General features: G+C 34.3%; 2 protein-coding genes across 4 annotated transcripts in view; both read right to left on the bottom strand.

The window, feature by feature from the left end:
- Window positions 1-5,295: 5,295 nt before the first annotated feature.
- On the bottom strand, window positions 5,296-7,428 carry LOC134713784 (uncharacterized). Its single transcript, XM_063575097.1, has one exon. It carries the CDS (start codon window positions 7,426-7,428, stop codon window positions 5,296-5,298), a length of 2,133 nt encoding a protein of 710 aa, XP_063431167.1.
- Window positions 7,429-10,314: 2,886 nt separating this feature from the next.
- LOC134722389 (ferric-chelate reductase 1-like) overlaps window positions 10,315-21,615 on the bottom strand; it is a 33,416-nt gene continuing 22,115 nt past the window's right edge. For all 3 annotated transcript variants that reach the window (XM_063586011.1, XM_063586017.1, XM_063586025.1), the window contains 6 exons: window positions 21,300-21,386; window positions 20,812-20,883; window positions 16,707-16,806; window positions 16,248-16,388; window positions 13,793-13,884; window positions 10,315-11,865 (listed from right to left, as the gene is read on the bottom strand). In XM_063586011.1, coding sequence (XP_063442081.1) covers window positions 11,770-11,865; window positions 13,793-13,884; window positions 16,248-16,388; window positions 16,707-16,806; window positions 20,812-20,883; window positions 21,300-21,386 — 588 coding nt within the window. In that variant the 3' untranslated portion in view covers window positions 10,315-11,769. The remainder of the gene's footprint in view (window positions 11,866-13,792; window positions 13,885-16,247; window positions 16,389-16,706; window positions 16,807-20,811; window positions 20,884-21,299; window positions 21,387-21,615) is intronic.

Below are 21,615 nucleotides of genomic sequence, written 5' to 3'. Positions count from 1 at the left end.
GACTTGTTATGTGTCTGTCCTAAGTCAGAAGCCAGTAATTGAGTGAATGCAGTTTTCTTGCTGTTTCTCAAGTTCGTTTTTTGATTATTGCTAAGTATTGTTTGTTCAAAAATTGCAAAATAAAAACTACCATAGATATAAGACAAGATGCAAACTCCAAAGACATCAGAAGTAGAACACTTATAGCAGGATTTCGATTATTTTGTAGTTTGGTTTGCGAACTAGTCCAAATAATTATGACGTCTAGCAAGGCTATTTTTTTGTGTGACGCCTACTAGGAAATAAAATAGCCTTGCCAGACGCCATAATTATTTGGACTAGTTGCGAACCTACTTAGAATGTATGTCGTTAACCTACACAAAATTTATGCAAAAAAAAAATCATTGATCGACAAAACATGCAAAATTCAGGGTTTTTTTTGTATGATCGGCGTTAATTAATATGATAACGTTTGAAGATAACGCCACTCAATTAATAAATCAGGATGTAAAGCACCAGATGTGTAAATCAATTACCTATTCGAGAAAAGTGAAATACGACTGCCTCGACTGGCCTAGCTAAGACATCAGAAACACTATATATATAAGTATATTTCCCCCATGTAAGGCTTCATATACTCACTGGATGTGTCCTTTGTTTTGAGTGATACATAAAATCATTAAAGTGTGTTGCTTATATATTCATTGATTGGACCCGGATGATAAATCATCTATGTCCATCCGGTCAGATAATCTGAGGACTATTGTTCATTGTATTTCTTAAAATGCTTTTTGACTTTAGGTGTTAAATCTTTACTTCATAACTTAAAGTTTTCAAACAAGTGTCAAGTGATCCTACTGCAAGGCATTAATCTCAAGTCCATAAGTGGAACCATTCCAGCATGTGTCAAGTGACTTCACTATAAGACACGCGAAAGTGTTTATACTGTAGTTCATAAGTCAATGCCTTTTAGCAAGTGTCAAGTAGATAGATCTTTATTCTCATTAACTAAATAACATAGTTACAGAGATGATAATATATACAATACAACATATTTTGCATGTGTGAAATATACATAAATAAATGTAGTTTAACCAGGAGGACAGACTTCCACTGATATATAGTTAATAAATCTACACAATTTTTCTAGCAAGACAATATTGACTGTAGTGAATACATTTTTAAATTTAAGAATATTAACATTTGTACAACAATAGTGTGGTAAATATTTATATCGTTCTTTTTTGAAAAAAGGACAAGACATTACATAATGGAATTCATCGCCGATGTCAGCAGATTCACAAAGGTGACATAGCCTCTCTTGTCTTTGAACATTTTGCCACCTCCCCGTCTCCACTGGCAAACGGTGATTGCCACATCTAAATTTACATAGTTTCAGTGCATTTTTTAACGATAAAACTGTAATATAATTTTCAAATTTAAGTTCTGTTTTGAATAATTTATAACATAAACCTTTTGATGATTGATTTACATTTGCAAACCATTCTTGTCTAAACTGATCTTTTAACTTTTGTTCAATACTTAATACAATCCAATTTTTTGAGATACAATCTTGATTTTGCCAAATGTTTGACATACCACAATTATCAAAGATACTTTTGATAAATAACAACCATTTGTTTTCAATTCCATACTTATTATAATTAATATATATCAACTTATATAACATTGACGAAATCTTGTTATCAAGTGTGTTATTAAGAAGGTTGCACCAAAATTTTATCATCCGTAATTTAACGTATAAAATTAATATACTTTGGAAGAAGACGGTATAAGACTGAAAAGCGAGCTTAAGTAATTCGAATAATACAAAATTTTATTTACAGAACATAAAGCTCCATTTCTTGACACAATTGGACAAAAAATCGTACGTAGAATGGTGCATCTACACGGACATTTTACTCCTGATCATAACAGTTAACACAGGTATACAAATTGATATAGTAGTTCAAAGTTCTTATGTCCATCTGACAGAAGAGCCCGTTTAAAGAACATAGCTTCATGGAATGTTGTTTGAATATCGCTTTACATGTTCTTGCATTTTTCTAAAGTTCGATATGCAAATTAGAAACAATATATGCAAATCAAGGACCTTCTCAGATATATCTGCCAAGTTTGGTTGCTTTAAAAGGTTTAGATGTCCACGAGAAGAAACTCTTCATAAGTTCAGCATTCAGAAATTTGAGAAGCCAATGGGACAAAATGTTATGACTGATAAATTGAAAACACAGTTACACTTAAGAAAAAAACCTGCAAGGAACATGACTGCAAAATGTTGTTTTATTTTGGCCAGTGGTTCACATCCAAAAAAGATCAGAATTTAAAAAAAAACCTAACATATGGGTGGGATGGTGGGCAAATCGGTGGAGGGTATATCTATCGGGTAAACACAGACACGTCGTTGGACCAAATTTACTATTGTTCAAAGATGCAGATTTTTTTCTAGGCCAATACTTTTAATACTTCAGTTTAAGAAAGGTGAAACTATATATACTCAATTTATATTTCATGTTTTTTGTCAAACGTATTTCTATTTTTGTTTATTGTCTATTTAGTTGCAGTTGTGTGATAAAAAAATCAATGTACTGATTATGCCCGTAATGGGTCCACTATTGGAAAGTAAATATATCTTATCTTATCTTATACGCATACCACGGGTATTGTATCAATTTTCTTAGGTGTAACAGACCAAACTACATTACTAATATTGATACTCACCATAGTCTATGCGATGTTTGAAGTAAGAATATCTGTTATTTACTGGTTGCTGTCTCTCATATCTGTTTTTTGTTTGTTTATTATTTTTCATAACAGGATGTTGTTTTTTTGTTGTTGAATTGTTTCATATTTTTTTCATATCAGGGACATTTTAAAGCTGGATATACAGTGGAAATTCTTGCTCGTTGTTCAAGACTAAAGTGACCTGTAGTTGCTGTAAAATTAACTTTCACAGAATTAATGACATTCACATTTGAATAAACTGCTAAAGAATTTACCAAAATGATTTTTTAACAAAAACATGGGAATATCTATAACACTTATAAATAAACTCGATCCGTGTTTTGTAATAATGAGCATTGTGTATAAGTTTCATATCATTTGGTTGAGACAAACTAAAGTTAGAGAACGGACTCGAAAAATTCAGCATTTTTTTTTTTGTAAAGGGGTATAACTCTAGATTGGTAAAAGTGGTGCCACCAAAATTCAAACTTCACTAACTTGACCTGTGTTTTGTGGTAATAAACATTGTGTATTATTTTCATAACATATGATTGAGGCAAACTAAAGTTAGAGAACGGAAACCAATTTTGGGACGTACAGACAGACAAGAGTAAAACTTAATGCCCCCCTCTGCTACAACAGAGCCGTGGTGTAGTGGTTAGTGCATCGGACTACTAACACAAAGGTTCCTGGTTTGATTCCCGTTTGGGATGAAAATTTCAGGAACTCAATTTTCGGCTCTCCCTTGACACCATTTGCGAGTATGGTCTTGAGGAAACGATGATAGTCCGTCGGACGGGGACGATAAATGGCTGACCCGTGTTTAGAGAGAGCCATATCTCTTGCACGTTAAATACACCCTTGTAGATTTCGAAAAAGAGTAGGCTAATGCCGCTACAAGTCAGCACTCGCACCCGCAAAGTGGAAAGGGATTAATATAAGTTGTAAAACTTGTTTCCCAATCCACTATAAACAAATATGTTTAAACTAAACGGGGGCTTAAAAAAAGCATACCAAAGAAAGCTTGCAATTACTGAAAGAATTCTCAAGGTACTTTTTTTTATTCTAAAACATGTCATCCTACACTCTAATTCTGGTCGTTGTACCTTACAAACTCCATGCATTATGGCCATGAAGCGAACAGAAAGACACGACCCTACCCCATGCATAGAAGAAACCTGTACAGAATTTCAAACACCAATATTTTCTTAAGCCTCTTAACCATGAGTATTCTTTAATGCACTATTGTTTTGCTTGTAGTTGTTTAATTGTTATCTTTTTTATCCTTATTTTTGTATGGGTTTTTATTGTATTTTCATTTATGAATGTACTGTCATTCTAGTGATCAAGAAAAAAACGGGTAGGGTTTGAGATCAAACATAATCAATTAATCCCTGCTCCATATTCATATTGCTAGTGGTAGTCTTATTTTTTAGTCTTGGTTGAAACAGCCGAAGCCCACTCTCAGGAGCAGGATTTCTCTGTGTTGAAGATCCATTGATAGCCGTAGGCTGTTTTCTGCTCTTTGGTCGAGTTTTTGTCTCTTAGACACATTCTTTGTTCTGCATGTTTGATGTCAATTAAAGCACAGGGGCTTGTTACAATTGTCGGGTTTACTATCCATACGAACCCCTAATTCTAAAAACCCATACTGTAACGTGTAACCAGGCGTTTATATCCCAAACGTCCGTTCCAGTCAATACTTGGATCCAAGTTGTCCACAAACAGTATGGTAATACTAAAAACAACAACTATCTATATTTTGCACAATGAACTAAAATATACACACTGACTCTTTGTCGAAATAAAGTAACAACAGATAAATATATATACAAATATAATTCAATAAACCAGCCTGTCCTCAAGATGGGACGATGTGTCACTTATAGACAGTATAGCTGGTACAGCTTGTCCTCTGAATGGGACAGTCTGTCAATACAAAACACAGCGAGGTCTGATACAACTTGTCCTCCGAGTGGGACAACCTGTCACTATCAGACAGTGCGGACTGGAACAACTTGTCCTCCGAGTGGGACAACCTGTCACTACCAGACAGTACGGGCTGGTACAGCCTTTCCTCCGAGTGGGACAGTCCGCTATGCCAATCCTGTCAACATGTACGTCCACGTTGTACCCAGTACAAAGTGTCCTCTCAATATCAAGGCTCTTCTAGCACTTAATATATCCGACGTACGCTCAGTTGAAGGATGACAGCTCATCGACAGCCAACCGACAGTCTCGAGTGCCGTTTCTCACTCTCTTATATACCCGGGGTCGATACCACTATTTCCTTAATAGGGGTGTTCTCTATATGTTACTCTTACGGAGCATAGAGAGTTATTTGCGATCACCCCTATAACTTTCGACCCTGCCACTAATTTCCCCGCCAAACGTCTAAATCCACACAACGTTTCTTTCTGTATAAAATAAGCATATATAATACAAGATTCTCCAGATTTATAACCATAACGACCAATAAACATTACATAACCCACGCCTCAATCTAAATGCGTCCCGCATGATACATTCAAAATCACAAAATATAATTCAACAAATTTATACACAATAGGAATTTTACTTATTTACATAATAAGTTATACAGGCTGGTCTCTTACTCTGGTGACGACCACTGTCCTCCTCTAATCTTAATGAGACACGCTTCCTTTTCATTGGGCGTATTATCCTATAACACTTAGCACAACTAGCGACATATGTCCTAACGTCGGATTGTATACCAGGCCAATAGTAAGACTGACATATCTTCTCTCGAGTCTTATGCGTACCTAAGTGACCAGCATAGTCTGTGTCATGACAGTATTCTAATACTTGCTTGCGCTCCGACATAGGAATTACCGCTTGTAATTTCACAACGTTTAGTTCACAGTCCATGTGGCGTCTAACTACTACATCACGATGGACTTCTAAACAACCAAACTGACTCCATAATGACCTAATAGAGTATCCCTTATTTGATACTTCAGTGTACTGTGGCCTTTGACCCTCTGTCAACCACCGCTTAACAAGTTTAAGGTCCGAGTCATTTGATTGTAACTCTATTAAAGTCAAGTCTTCACTTTTGTCCGGCATCTGACTTGTAACTATGTTTACCTGACTTTGTTCTCTCCTAGAACAACAACGGTCCATTTTTGATTGTCTGTCTGGTGTTAACCGACATGGTTTTCTACGAACATCAGCATTTCTAATTTGGGTATCTTGAACACAAAGGGGGACCTTAACGTTATCGATGTGCAATACGCTAGCAGACACGTCAATCAGACACTTATTTTCCTTCATGAAGTCTAAACCTAGAATACCATCGACTTGTAGGTCAGCTACAACGGCCTCTGAAGTAAACTTCTCTTTACCAAAATCCATTTTAAAACTACCTTTACCTCGAAGGCTTAAATACTTGTCACTGACTGACTTAATCTGTGACCTAGTTTCACTTAAATGTGGCCTACACAAGTCGGGAATTGAATCATACACTTTTGAAGTGACCAAAGTACGTGTAGCTCCAGTATCAATCACAAACTTGACTGGTACATCTTGAATTTTCAACTCGACAAACATTACAGCATCCCCTGATGCTGAAACAACAACATCGCCTTTGTCATTAAACTTAACTTCAGACTTCAGTGTCTTGACTGTACCGTCCGTATATGTTCCGTTGTTATCTGTTTCCCGAGTACTTTGCTTCTGATTATTATAAGGACAATTTCTTGCAAAGTGCCCTATTTCACCACAACTAAAACAAGGGCCACCCCTTTTCCCTTTACGTTGTGTCTTATTTATCTTCCTTCTTTGTTGGAACTTTCTTTGGGACTTTAAATCTTTAATCTCTTTTGATATGGCCAGTAAATTATTCTCAATCGTCTGCATCCATGTCGTCATTTGTCCCATATATACAGCCGTAACAGAACTATTAGGTGTTTCTGCCCGTTCGTCACTAGTAGTCTGTCGTAAATGACCTATACTGTTCAGTGTTTTGCTCTCAGCCTTGTTATACGCTTCAAGCTCAACTGCCAACCGTATAGCATCGTTAAGACCTTTTGGACGGGACTGTTTAATTCTCAGTCTCATTTCGGAGTCTACTAACGCATCTATAAATTGTTCTTTGGCAAGGGTGTCCCTTAATTCTAACGGAGCAGTCGGGTAGGCCAGATTAGAAAGTCTTCGTACTGACTGACCTAACCCCGGCAAAGTCTCGCTTGCTTTTTGTCGACACTCCTTAAACTGACATCGATAGAGTTCCGTTTGACTAGATGGTGCAAAGCGTTCCTGTAGTGCGTTTACTAGGTCTGAAAATATTTGTCTCTTTTCCTTTGGTAAATCACCAAGGACTGCTTGAGCCTGTCCAACCAGTGACACGGCCAAGTACAAGCCTTTCTGGTGTTCAGACCACATATTGACTAGGGTACACATCTCAAAGTGTGCCAAGTAGTCGATCCAAGAAGTATTGCCATCATATTTTGATGGTTTGATTTTAACATCATTCGAATCAGAGCAAACAGTATGAGCAGTACTTTGATTTATTGTTAATTCCGGCTTAGGATGAAAATACCGATCTTTATTTTCAACAACCATCGCACGTACACCCTGATCTTTAGGTGTAGATGATATAAAACCTTGACCATGTTGTATAGTGCTTTCGCTAAGATACTGTATTTGTCTACTTATTTCCGCAATCTGATCGTCAATATTTGACATATTCAATGCTATGCAGTGTAATCAAAATGAGACAATTTTATTAAATAATATACTCGTGTTACAACTCAGCCGTGACTTACGACTTTACCTCACGGTTGATTCACTTTAATCTTTTAAATCAATCCTGAAAACATATTAAATGACGATCAATCAATCAAATAGTATATTTGATAGACAACTTGAATCCCACCGCTGCCACCAAATATGTAACGTGTAACCAGGCGTTTATATCCCAAACGTCCGTTCCAGTCAATACTTGGATCCAAGTTGTCCACAAACAGTATGGTAATACTAAAAACAACAACTATCTATATTTTGCACAATGAACTAAAATATACACACTGACTCTTTGTCGAAATAAAGTAACAACAGATAAATATATATACAAATATAATTCAATAAACCAGCCTGTCCTCAAGATGGGACGATGTGTCACTTATAGACAGTATAGCTGGTACAGCTTGTCCTCTGAATGGGACAGTCTGTCAATACAAAACACAGCGAGGTCTGATACAACTTGTCCTCCGAGTGGGACAACCTGTCACTATCAGACAAACGTCTAAATCCACACAACGTTTCTTTCTGTATAAAATAAGCATATATAATACAAGATTCTCCAGATTTATAACCATAACGACCAATAAACATTACAATACCATACAGCAAACTATAAATTATACAGGAATGCCAAAGTGTAAGACTTTAAGCAAACCTTTTTTTTAAGACGGTTACATCAGACAACAAACACTGGATTTCAAGATACTGTTTTAATATAGGCACATACAGAAGCGGGACGGACAGACAGACAGACAGACGAACAGCACACACCGGAAGACAGAATGGCCATGAATGGGGAGAGGCTTGAATCATCAAATTGGTATTTAGCACAAAAATCCATTACTTTGTATAAATAAAATGACAAAAAACATAAAATACTGACCCAAGTCCAAGACTCAATCGCAGTTATTGAAGGCATACTTCAAAACCAATTGCAACTACTAAAAGACCATGTTTTCCTTATTAAAATTTTGGACATGATTTAGAAGTCATAGGCAGTCTTGAAAATGCATGACCTTGTGCAATTCCAATATATAAATGCAGGAGCATCATTGTAAATAACTAGAAATTTATCTAAATTTAGTTACGAGCTATAAAAACTTTTCAAGAAAAAAATCATTGATATTACCGATAACGATAATTATCGCTATTTTGTGCATTTTTCCTTTGATCTTTTTTTATGATAATTTTCATATCATGCTTCTCACTTGAGATGGAAAAATTATCGCTAGAAACTAAGGAGGCCATGTGGTGTTGCTAACGAAATTGACATTGAAATTGACAACGTCGTCATAGGTAAAATAGCGATAAATAGATTATCATTGGTCATCTCAACTCGATTGCTTTTCTCACTTTCGCTGTACCAGCTCAAGCGAGTAATCAATCTCGTTGAGATAATCAACGATATAATTAAAGATCTTAAATCCTGTAATGAGATATTTTGCTTATAATCTAAGTCAAATTGGTGTCTTCTCATTTATCCAACTTTTTAAATTAAGGCATTCTCATTTAGCCAACTTTTTATTTTTGTTAATTATTGGATTGTTTGTTTAGTAATAATAAGGTGTCTTTCTAAAATTTGACAGTAAATTTGTTCCTGTATGTTTTTATATTATCTAAAAAACATTATATAAAAAGAGGATAGTAAACTTATTACATTTTCCCCCAAAATCTCATTTTTTCTATTAATTGCAATAATGTAAGCTTTTATCTGTATATTGTGAACATTCAATACTAGAAATAAACTTATAATTTAGAGTCTTATAACAACAACACTTTAGGTACTGCTGCAGAAATTTTATTGACCTCTGGCCAAGGGAAGCCAGCGAAATGGTACGGAACTGTTTGTAATTCATTGATAAACTTGACATTTTATATCCGGAAGCCTTTATTTTTGTTTTTCTCCCAAAATGACACAAACGGAATAATCATAAGAGAGGATGTTAATGATGCGACTATACGTGGTACCTATAGAACGTTTAATAGTATAGTTATATATATTGTTTGAATTTTGTTCTGTCCAGTCTTTGTGTAGTAAAACGTATTCAAATTATATTTTGTCCCATTTGTATTATTTGGTCAGAAGAACAGAAAAAAATGAAACGAAGGATCTATTACACAGAAAAAGCTCCATCTAATTGACAAATCTCTTCATGAATCAAAGTGCAATAACTTGATATTTTTCTATCCACTTCACATTTTAATTAATGGTTAAAAAACTTTAAAATGCTTTCAAATGATTAAAATTACATTATCTTAGTGTCAGTTGCACATTTTAATATGCTATGCTAAATAATACTACAGAAAATTTAATCCGGGTATAATTTTCAGTCTTATTTTTCACCTGTCATTCAACCCAACTCTAATTGAAAAACCCTTTGTTTTTGATTACCTTTGATCTCATCTATCCAACTTTTTTTTTACCTTTACAACCTAAAATTTTTAAAAGTTGGATAAATGAGAATGAACCGTCAAATTTGCTTCCATTTTAACACCTAATACAATGTACTATCAAAATCATAAACTCATTCTTGGTCTTGTAGTAGTGTTTTCCTATACAGCAGACTGTAATATGACTGATCGTCAGCTGGGTAAAACCAGGACTTTGAAATTGGCATTGGCTGCTTTTACACCTGGTTCACAGAAGTTAGAAGCAACACTGTTGATTTGTCATTTCCCCCTTAGAAACATTGTAAATTGAAACATGAAGGAAAATCCATGATATTTTTTTGGTTTACCCATTGGGCCACAATTTTATATTGTAATAAGTTGCAAATCTGAGTGGCACCTGGAGATTTCAAAAGACTTAAACAATAATGAAAAAAAAAATTAATGTTTTATATTTATTATGAAAATAAATATGAACACAAAATATTATAGTCATAAACATATAACAATTATAATACAGCATAAATTATTGTAAATAAATAACATTTCATAGTTACAATGAATTATAATAACACTACAATACTCCTTGAATAAGATATTATTATATATATTTTTTGCTAAAACTGATTGTCAAGATTTTCAAGTTTCAAATCCTAATGTGAACAACCTTAACTAATCATTAGCCATAAAAGACAATATCCCTCCCTAAAACACAAATCAAAGGCAAACACAGAATTTATTCATGAAAAGAATTTCATGAAGTTTTCCATGAACTAAAGACTTTTAAAATCAGTTAGCTGATGATAAGTTAAGACCAAATAATGTGACAATAAAGGTGAAATATTTTGTCATCTTTTAACAAAAAAAAATATAAAAAATTGTCTTTCTGCCACACAAAAGGTAACTGGAAATCTATCAACAGCTTAATACTGTCTTGCTGTAATCCTAGTTGAATAATTTTCATGATTGAAATAATTTATGAAAGGTTTTACAAATTAAAGTTATTACACAAACACATTATGCTCAATTGAAAGTTGAAAACTATTAAAGACTTATTTCTAAGTTGCAAAAGTTATTCCTTTATTTAAAAAAAATATTTGGCTTTCAATGTTTGGTGTGCTCGAAAGACAAAAGACCATCATTTTTATAAAAACCACTAATGGGACTCTGGTGGTCATAAAATCAAACAAAATACTAACAAAAGTACTAATCACAGAAATGAATTATTGCTTGTAATAAAATAAACCTGTCACCTGATGAAGGCACCAAAGGTTAGTAAAAAAATCAAGTATCAGAAAATTTCTGAATTATTTTTACCATCACATAGAAATCAAATTAAAAGTTCCATATTTCTAAGCTGATTTGCTTATTTCTAATAAAACTTATCAAAATACACCTCAACCCTTTAAAAGCCTAATTAACAATTGTTATGTTTGAATTTTTTTTTTTTGAAATAATAAGATTTTTTTTTAGATCTATGCAAAACTATACACAACATAGTTTTTACAAAACACAGCTTTTAATCATTACATATATAAAAATAAACATAACTAAATACATCATATTACATGTACATTTATGGATTAACTTATTCATGAGACTATAAAAATGTACAGAAAGTACAAACTTTTGGTTACTTTGATTTATTTCATAGCACATTATAAATACTCACAAAATTTAAAGGAAATATTAACATAGTCATCACAATACTTCTGCTGTGTTTAGCATACACTCAATTCAAATATTTACCAAAAATATCCACTGAACCGTGTAATCCTGCACTGAATTCACTTTTACAATATCATATCTTGATCAACGTCCAGCGTTGCAGTGTTGACTGGCGAGCATCATATGACAACACCAATATTGGGTTTACCTCTCACTGAAGTATTACTCCTATCCACCAATAATTAACATGATAATAAGAAGCAATGTTGTCACTGTTATTATAAGTACATGTGTTCCCATCACTACCTTCTTTAATCTGCTATACTGTAAAAGAGAAAATAATATATTTAAAACAAGAATATGTCTATAGTATATGGATGCCCCACTGGCACTATCATTTTCTGTGTTTAGTGGACCTTGAAATTAGGGTAAAAACTCTAATTTGGCATTAAATTAGAAAGATCATATCACAGGGAAGGTATATTAAATTTCAAGTTGATTGGACTTCAAATTCATCAAAAACTACCTTAAAATGTTTATGAAAACTATTAAAGACTTATTTCTAAGTTGCAAAAGTTATTCCTTTATTAAAAATATTTGGCTTTCAATGTTTGGTGCGCTCAAAAGACAAAAAGACTAATTTTTATACAAACCACTAATGGGACTCTGGTGGTCATGAAATCAAACAAAATAAATTAACGTGAAATTTGCACTATCATTTTCTATGTTCAGTGTGCCTTGAAATTGGGGTCAAAACACTAGTTTGGTATTAAAATTAGAAAGATCATATCATAGGGCACATGTGTACTGAGTTTCAAGTTGATTGGACTTCAAGTTCATCAAAAACTACCTTGACCAAAAAATTTAACCTGAAGCGAGACGGACAGACAGAGGGACGGAAGGACAAAGAACGGATGCACAGACCAGAAAACAAAGCACCCCACTACTATGGTAGGTGGGGCATAAAAATATATAAATAAGAGTTAATATTTCATGTTTTAATTTTTTTTAACCAGTTGTCGATAAAAATTAGCATACCCCTGTCTAAAAAGAGTTTGTCCTAAATTTGTTTCATTTCCTCTACTTAAACCCATGACTTGATTTTAAGGAATTTATCATAACATCATTATTATCATGATTACTGTGTTTTTACAAACAGCAGGGGATACTTTCCAATGTTTTACATCATAGAAAAATAGGCTAAAATAACCTCAGGGAGATAACAATACCAAATCCATTCAAAATGTACAAAACAAAACCAAAAAAATTTGACATCAATCCAAATAATACATCTATTGGTATTCACCCTCAATAGATAAAAATACCTTTTTCATATATTAAAATGACATCAGATTTTTTCAAACATTTGTAACAAAAAATATCATTTATTTACATATATATGAGCCAGTCCATGCGAAAAGGTACAAAAAGTCCTTTTGGTAAACTTTACAGGACACGTTATCAAAGTTTGTTATAGTATTTTTGAAAAACGATTTTATCCGAAAAAAGTTACATTAATGTAAACATTCATAAAATTGTCAATTCTATCCCGAATTTGTCAACTAAAACAGAAAAAGACGTAGAAATATCTGAATTTTTTGTATGTGAACAAGAGTAAAATCATTTGTTCCTCCGAATAATGCTTTACCGACCAGAAACTATAAAAAAAAAACCCCGATACTTTACAGAGACAAAAGTCAATAATTTCACTCAGTTCTACAGGTTCAAAGAAAGTAAGACAACATTAAATCATGAGGAAAAATACAAAAACTATGTCATCTTGTGTTTTAGAAATTGAAATTTAACTTAGTTAAGTTAAGTTATTTAATATTATATAAATCAACATCACTTGAACGGGATTCGAACCATTGCCCGGTTTGATTGCATTGATTTCAGCATCCTAAGCGAGAGCCTTATCCCCACTGCTACCGGGGCTAACATTATCAATTGGCAAATCAAGCCATTTAAACCTTACTTTGAAAATGATTGAAATTTATGAAATAATTCATTAAAAATCTTGATAAAACTAAGGGGGGGGGGGGGTCTCAGCACTTGCAGGTGCGTGTAGACCACAGCTTGATGATATGAGGAAAAGTAAATGTGTTTTATAAATCACAAGTCTACTACCAATAATTATGCACACTTTTTAGAATTTCGTAAAATTTTCGTTTTTGTACCTTTTCGCATGGACTGGCTCATATATAAATAAAAATACATAATTATCCAACAAACAAGAAATATAATCACTTACTGATGGTTCTAACTGTAAATGTGCATTGCTGTGTGAATAATACATTGGCTTTCTGTGCATTTCATACATATAAGTATCATCCTGTTTACGTTCTGAAATATAGGATTTTATGTTGTAACGAAGGGATTTTCATCTTAAAACACAATATTTTAATTGGTTTAGATTACACAGTATTAACCATTTAAAAGTTTAGCTCTTTAAGGTGGTACCTCACACTACAGGGAGATAACTCTGTAAAATCAGCTAAACGTTTTCATTACATTGTGTTGTTAAGGGAATATTAAGCTTCTCAATGATCAAAATTAGTGTTTGTCAAACTGGTATATAACCAGTGTAATTTTTCTGATAAAACGGTTGGTTCAAATTTTCTAAAATTTTTATATTTTTGTCAGTGGGTCAAAGTAAATACTTTGTCAATATTTTAAGAAAATTAAACAAGCCAAATTAATTTTAGTCAAAGTGTTGGGTACCACCTTAATTATTGAAATAATATTAACCTGAAGGGGAAAAGACTTTAATGTGTGACATGATGATCACATCTCATTGGACATGACAACTACATTACAATCACATTGGACATGACAACTACATTACAATCACATTGGACATGACAACTACATTACAATCACATTGGACATGGCAACTACATTACAATCACATTGGACATGACAACAACATTACAATCACATTGGACATGACAACAACATTACAATCACATTGGACATGACAACTACATTACAATCACATTGGACATGACAACAACATTACAATCACATTGGACATGACAACTACATTACAATCACATTGGACATGACAACAACATTACAATCGCATTGGACATGACAACTACATTACAATCGCATTGGACATGACAACTACATTACAATAAACAATTATGTTCACTGTGAACAAAGTGATTTTCACAAATGTAAAACTTATGAATTGTCACTTATATGTGGAACTTTTTTTATCTATTTCTATATTTTCTTAGATCAAAACACCAACAATAATAGTAAGAAAATCACAAGAATAAACCACTTTGAATTAGGCTATTGCGTTTACTTTTCTACATTGGCTAGAGGTATAGGGGGAGGGTTGAGATCTCACAAACATGTTTAACCTAGCCACATTTTTTGCGCCTGTCCCAAGTCAGGAGCCTCTGGCCTTTGTTAGTCTTGTATGATTTTAATTTCAGTTTCTTGTGTACAATTTGGAAATTTGTATGGTGTTCATTATCACTGAACTAGTATATATTTTTTAAGGGGCCAGCTGAAGGACGCCTCCTCTGGGTGCGGGAATTTCTCGCTACATTGAAGACCTGTTGGTGGCCTTCTGCTGTTGTTTTTTCTATGGTTGGGTTGTTGTCTCTTTGACACATTCCCCTTTTCCATTCTCAATTTTAGGATAGGGTAAACGCTAAATTTATTGTGTTGGTTTACAGAATATCTCAATAAAGGCTACATTTCATACGTTTCATAAGAAAGTACTACTTCATCTTGTGGGGCTAGACGACTACATCTCATGGGATATGAAGGCTTAGTCTCATGGGACATGACAACTACATCACATTTCACATGATTACCACCTGACATGGGACATGACTGCATCTCGTGGGATATGAAGGCTTAGTCTCATGGGACATGACAACTACATCACATTTCACATGATTACCACCTGACATGGGACATGACTGCATCTCGTGGGATATGAAGGCTTAGTCTCATGGGACATGACAACTACATCACATTTCACATGATTACCACCTGACATGGGACATGACTGCATCTCGTGGGATATGAAGGCTTAGTCTCATGGGACATGACAACTACATCACATTTCACATGATTACTACCTCACATGGGACAAGAGTCACATGACTGAATCTCGTGGGAAATCAGCTGCACTCAGCCCATAGATACACCTATATAGGTAACATGGAATATATCAGAGGAATGAGGTATTTGTTTGCAGGGAGGTACAAGTACTGTAAAAGTACTATAAAATCAAGTGTTTAACAAACTTAATGTTGAAATTCAGAAAAAGAAAATTATAACTTATATTGATCCCTCATAAAACATGTAAAAGGGATATTTATAACATTAAGGGGTTGCCCCCAAACTGATAATGACTTGGATGAAGAATTGTCTCATTGTCAGTCACACATACATAGACCAGATTTTTATCATTTCTTGGTGAACAGGGAAAAAATACTTCAGAAATTAAAGAAATGTCAAAGTACAAGTGATAAATCAAGTTTTAATATTGTCAAAACCTACTATTTTATGTTTACAATAAAAAAGTTATAATCGCTCGCCTTTACTTTTCAAGCTTCGCCTCAAAAATTGGCAAATTAAATATTTTTTTGTTAAAATTTTCAAATCGCTTGCTCGCCCCAAATTTTGGAGTCCAAAAATCCATAGAACAAGAAATTAAATTGGTGTGGCCTAATACTAACCTTTTCTTGTTAGAGCACAGTCACTTATTTCTAATATCATGTTGACTGTAATGTAATAACCAACATATGCTACCAGTACCCATCTTAAATATGGAGGGGCACCTGCTTTGGCAAGCTCCAAACCAGCAAATATATTTATAACTGCAAAGACAAAAAACTTGCATTATAATATTATTCTTTCTTTTAATGTGTGGTTGATGCAGTAAGCCAGCCAAGCTCACTTGATCTATGGACACTGATAAATTAAATCTTAAAATATGTTTTTTTACAAATGTTTTATTTCAAGTAATTTCTATATCTTTATTCTCAATAAACCATATACATATATATAGAGAAGACAATTATGTAACAAGACAAAACAGAAGCTCTGATTTTGAAAATTGAAAAAGCTATGCATGTGACTTAACTTTTTACTTTTGAAAAATCCATTCAAAAACTAAAACTATCAACAAATGTTACCTGCTAAAATGTGTCCTATGGTACCAAAACCCCAGTGTATCCAATTAAAACATTTTCTTTTGACTGACCCTGGTAATGGTCTGATCAATGCAACTATTGGCTGAAAAAAACATGCATACAAATATTCTAATTCATTAAAAATATCACAGTTCCATGTAAAAAAAAAAATTAAATAATTTTGAATAAACCTCTGATCTTATTATACATGTATAATTAAATCAAAATACATGTTTACACATTGTAACTTTCAATAATTTGTGCAAATTCTGGAATGTTTGTAACATGATTTCTAATGTTAAGGAGATTGTGAGTTTGAATCCTGCTCGTACTGGTGCACTTATCTCCAATCTTAATTGACTAAGATTGTCAGTTCTCCTATTGAACGTTGGTGGTTTTCTCTGGCCACTTATCTCCAATCTTAATTGACTAAGATTGTCAGTTCTCCTATTGAACGTTGGTGGTTTTCTCTGGCCACTCATCTCCAATCTTAATTGACTAAGATTGTCAGTTCTCCTATTGAACGTTGGTGGTTTTCTCTGGCCACTTATCTCCAATCTTAATTGACTAAGATTGTCAGTTCTCCTATTGAACGTTGGTGGTTTTCTCTGGCCACACATCTCCAATCTTAATTGACTAAGATTGTCAGTTCTCCTATTGAACATTGGTGGTTTTCTCTGGCCACTCATCTCCAATCTTAATTGACTAAGATTGTCAGTTCTCCTATTGAACGTTGGTGGTTTTCTCTGGCCACACATCTCCAATCTTAATTGACTAAGATTGTCAGTTCTCCTATTGAACGTTGGTGGTTTTCTCTGGCCACTCATCTCCAATCTTAATTGACTAAGACTGTCAGTTCTCCTATTGAACGTTGGTGGTTTTCTCTGGTGCACTCATCTCCAATCTTAATTGACTAAGATTGTCAGTTCTCCTATTGAACGTTGGTGGTTTTCTCTGGCCACACATCTCCAATCTTAATTGACCAAGATTGTCAGTTCTCCTATTGAACGTTGGTGGTTTTCTCTGGACACTTATCTCCAATCTTAATTGACTAAGATTGTCAGTTCTCCTATTGAACGTTGGTGGTTTTCTCTGGCCACACATCTCCAATCTTAATTGACTAAGATTGTCAGTTCTCCTATTGAACGTTGATGGTTTTCTCTGGACACTTATCTCCAATCTTAATTGACTAAGATTGTCAGTTCTCCTATTGAACGTTGGTGGTTTTCTCTGGCCACACATCTCCAATCTTAATTGACTAAGATTGTCAGTTCTCCTATTGAACGTTGGTGGTTTTCTCTGGCCACTTATCTCCAATCTTAATTGACTAAGATTGTCAGTTCTCCTATTGAACGTTGGTGGTTTTCTCTGGCCACTCATCTCCAATCTTAATTGACTAAGATTGTCAGTTCTCCTATTGAACGTTGGTGGTTTTCTCTGGCCACTTATCTCCAATCTTAATTGACTAAGATTGTCAGTTCTCCTATTGAACGTTGGTGGTTTTCTCTGGCCACACATCTCCAATCTTAATTGACTAAGATTGTCAGTTCTCCTATTGAACATTGGTGGTTTTCTCTGGCCACTCATCTCCAATCTTAATTGACTAAGATTGTCAGTTCTCCTATTGAACGTTGGTGGTTTTCTCTGGCCACACATCTCCAATCTTAATTGACTAAGATTGTCAGTTCTCCTATTGAACGTTGGTGGTTTTCTCTGGCCACTCATCTCCAATCTTAATTGACTAAGACTGTCAGTTCTCCTATTGAACGTTGGTGGTTTTCTCTGGTGCACTCATCTCCAATCTTAATTGACTAAGATTGTCAGTTCTCCTATTGAACGTTGGTGGTTTTCTCTGGCCACACATCTCCAATCTTAATTGACCAAGATTGTCAGTTCTCCTATTGAACGTTGGTGGTTTTCTCTGGACACTTATCTCCAATCTTAATTGACTAAGATTGTCAGTTCTCCTATTGAACGTTGGTGGTTTTCTCTGGCCACACATCTCCAATCTTAATTGACTAAGATTGTCAGTTCTCCTATTGAACGTTGGTGGTTTTCTCTGGCCACACATCTCCAATCTTAATTGACTAAGATTGTCAGTTCTCCTATTGAACGTTGGTGGTTTTCTCTGGCCACACATCTCCAATCTTAATTGACTAAGATTGTCAGTTCTCCTATTGAACGTTGGTGGTTTTCTCTGGCCACACATCTCCAATCTTAATTGACTAAGATTGTCAGTTCTCCTATTGAACGTTGGTGGTTTTCTCTGGACACTTATCTCCAATCTTAATTGACTAAGATTGTCAGTTCTCCTATTGAACGTTGGTGGTTTTCTCTGGCCACACATCTCCAATCTTAATTGACTAAGATTGTCAGTTCTCCTATTGAACGTTGGTGGTTTTCTCTGGCCACACATCTCCAATCTTAATTGACTAAGATTGTCAGTTCTCCTATTGAACGTTGGTGGTTTTCTCTGGACACTTATCTCCAATCTTAATTGACTAAGATTGTCAGTTCTCCTATTGAACGTTGGTGGTTTTCTCTGGCCACACATCTCCAATCTTAATTGACTAAGATTGTCAGTTCTCCTATTGAACGTTGGTGGTTTTCTCTGGTGCACTCATCTCCAATCTTAATTGACTAAGATTGTCAGTTCTCCTATTGAACGTTGGTGGTTTTCTCTGGCCACACATCTCCAATCTTAATTGACTAAGATTGTCAGTTCTCCTATTGAACGTTGGTGGTTTTCTCTGGTGCACTCATCTCCAATCTTAATTGACTAAGATTGTCAGTTCTCCTATTGAACGTTGGTGGTTTTCTCTGGCCACTCATCTCCAATCTTAATTGACTAAGATTGTCAGTTCTCCTATTGAACGTTGGTGGTTTTCTCTGGTGCACTCATCTCCAATCTTAATTGACTAAGATTGTCAGTTCTCCTATTGAACGTTGGTGGTTTTCTCTGGCCACACATCTCCAATCTTAATTGACTAAGATTGTCAGTTCTCCTATTGAACGTTGGTGGTTTTCTCTGGCCACACATCTCCAATCTTAATTGACTAAGATTGTCAGTTCTCCTATTGAACGTTGGTGGTTTTCTCTGGCCACTCATCTCCAATCTTAATTGACTAAGATTGTCAGTTCTCCTATTGAACGTTGGTGGTTTTCTCTGGCCACACATCTCCAATCTTAATTGACTAAGATTGTCAGTTCTCCTATTGAACGTTGGTGGTTTTCTCTGGACACTTATCTCCAATCTTAATTGACTAAGATTGTCAGTTCTCCTATTGAACGTTGGTGGTTTTCTCTGGCCACACATCTCCAATCTTAATTGACTAAGATTGTCAGTTCTCCTATTGAACGTTGGTGGTTTTCTCTGGCCACTTATCTCCAATCTTAATTGACTAAGATCGTCAGTTCTCCTATTGAACGTTGGTGGTTTTCTCTGGCCACTCATCTCCAATCTTAATTGACTAAGATTGTCAGTTCTCCTATTGAACGTTGGTGGTTTTCTCTGGCCACACATCTCCAATCTTAATTGACTAAGATTGTCAGTTCTCCTATTGAACATTGGTGGTTTTCTCTGGCCACTTATCTCCAATCTTAATTGACTAAGATCGTCAGTTCTCCTATTGAACGTTGGTGGTTTTCTCTGGCCACTCATCTCCAATCTTAATTGACTAAGATTGTCAGTTCTCCTATTGAACGTTGGTGGTTTTCTCTGGCCACTTATCTCCAATCTTAATTGACTAAGATCGTCAGTTCTCCTATTGAACGTTGGTGGTTTTCTCTGGCCACTCATCTCCAATCTTAATTGACTAAGATCGTCAGTTCTCCTATTGAACGTTGGTGGTTTTCTCTGGTGCACTTATCTCCAATCTTAATTGACTAAGATTGTCAGTTCTCCTATTGAATATTGGTGGTTTTCTCTGGGCACTCCTGCTTCTCTACCAGTAAAAATAGACAGCCATAAAATAGCCAAAATGTGATGAGTAAAAGTGGCATTAAAACACCAACAATCAATCTAATGTTAATAAAATGTAATTTTAGTGGTCATCAAAACAGCCATTTATTTTTAAAGAATGGTAGCTCAGGATAACAGTATACTTACATTAGCAACTGTAAAAACTAGTACAACAATTCCTATTATAGGATGGGCTTGATGAAACATCTGACCATTTATCTGTAAAAGGAAGAAAACATTCATGGTTTGGTAAAATTATTCTCAATAACACTATCATTGATAGTCTTGGATTGGAATCTAAACTTTAGTTTGAAATAGGTAGAAAAGTATGTCTTTTTTCAGCTCTAATCAATTACTAATGAAATTTATATAGGTTTATTCAAATTTCAAATTTTATTATCTGTAATGTATTCCTGAATTGCTTTCAAAATTGCATATTCAGTTCATTTATATTATAGCTACAGGTTACAAAGAACTGCTTCGAAAACAATTTTGCAAAGCATGAGCATTTTAGAAGTTAAATTTAAAAACTGATAAGAATTAGATAACAGTAATATGCTCAAAGAAAGATAGTGAGAAAAAGATTCCAAATTGTGTTGATCTTCAGATATGATAAGTTCTACCCTACATCTTACCTTACTATATCCTTCCACATCTAGAAACACTAAAATGGCACTAATGATCACACATAGAAATACAACTATCATCATCAATCTGTGTACCTGTAAAAACAATAAATAGTTTTATTTTTTCTATGCAAATCAGAAACATTTGTTTTTAGTTAAATTTCATTCATTATACACATTATTTTCTTATTTTTGAAATTAAGGATGATAAAAGTGACATGAAAAAAATAGGCTTTTCTTATATCCCCAACCCCCTTTTTTTTAATTATGTTATAATGATTATCAAAATGTTGTTTGCTGGTTGTTAGCTCTGAACTGACTGTTT

This window comes from Mytilus trossulus, chromosome 1 (genome assembly GCF_036588685.1).
Source record: "Mytilus trossulus isolate FHL-02 chromosome 1, PNRI_Mtr1.1.1.hap1, whole genome shotgun sequence".
NCBI lineage: Eukaryota > Metazoa > Mollusca > Bivalvia > Mytilida > Mytilidae > Mytilus > Mytilus trossulus.
This window is presented reverse-complemented; position numbering and strand designations above follow the sequence as displayed.

Bases quoted from the DNA above. Each gene is read 5' to 3' on its own strand.
- LOC134713784 (XM_063575097.1), bottom strand. From the start codon at position 7,428: ATGTCAAATATTGACGATCAGATTGCGGAAATAAGTAGACAAATACAG.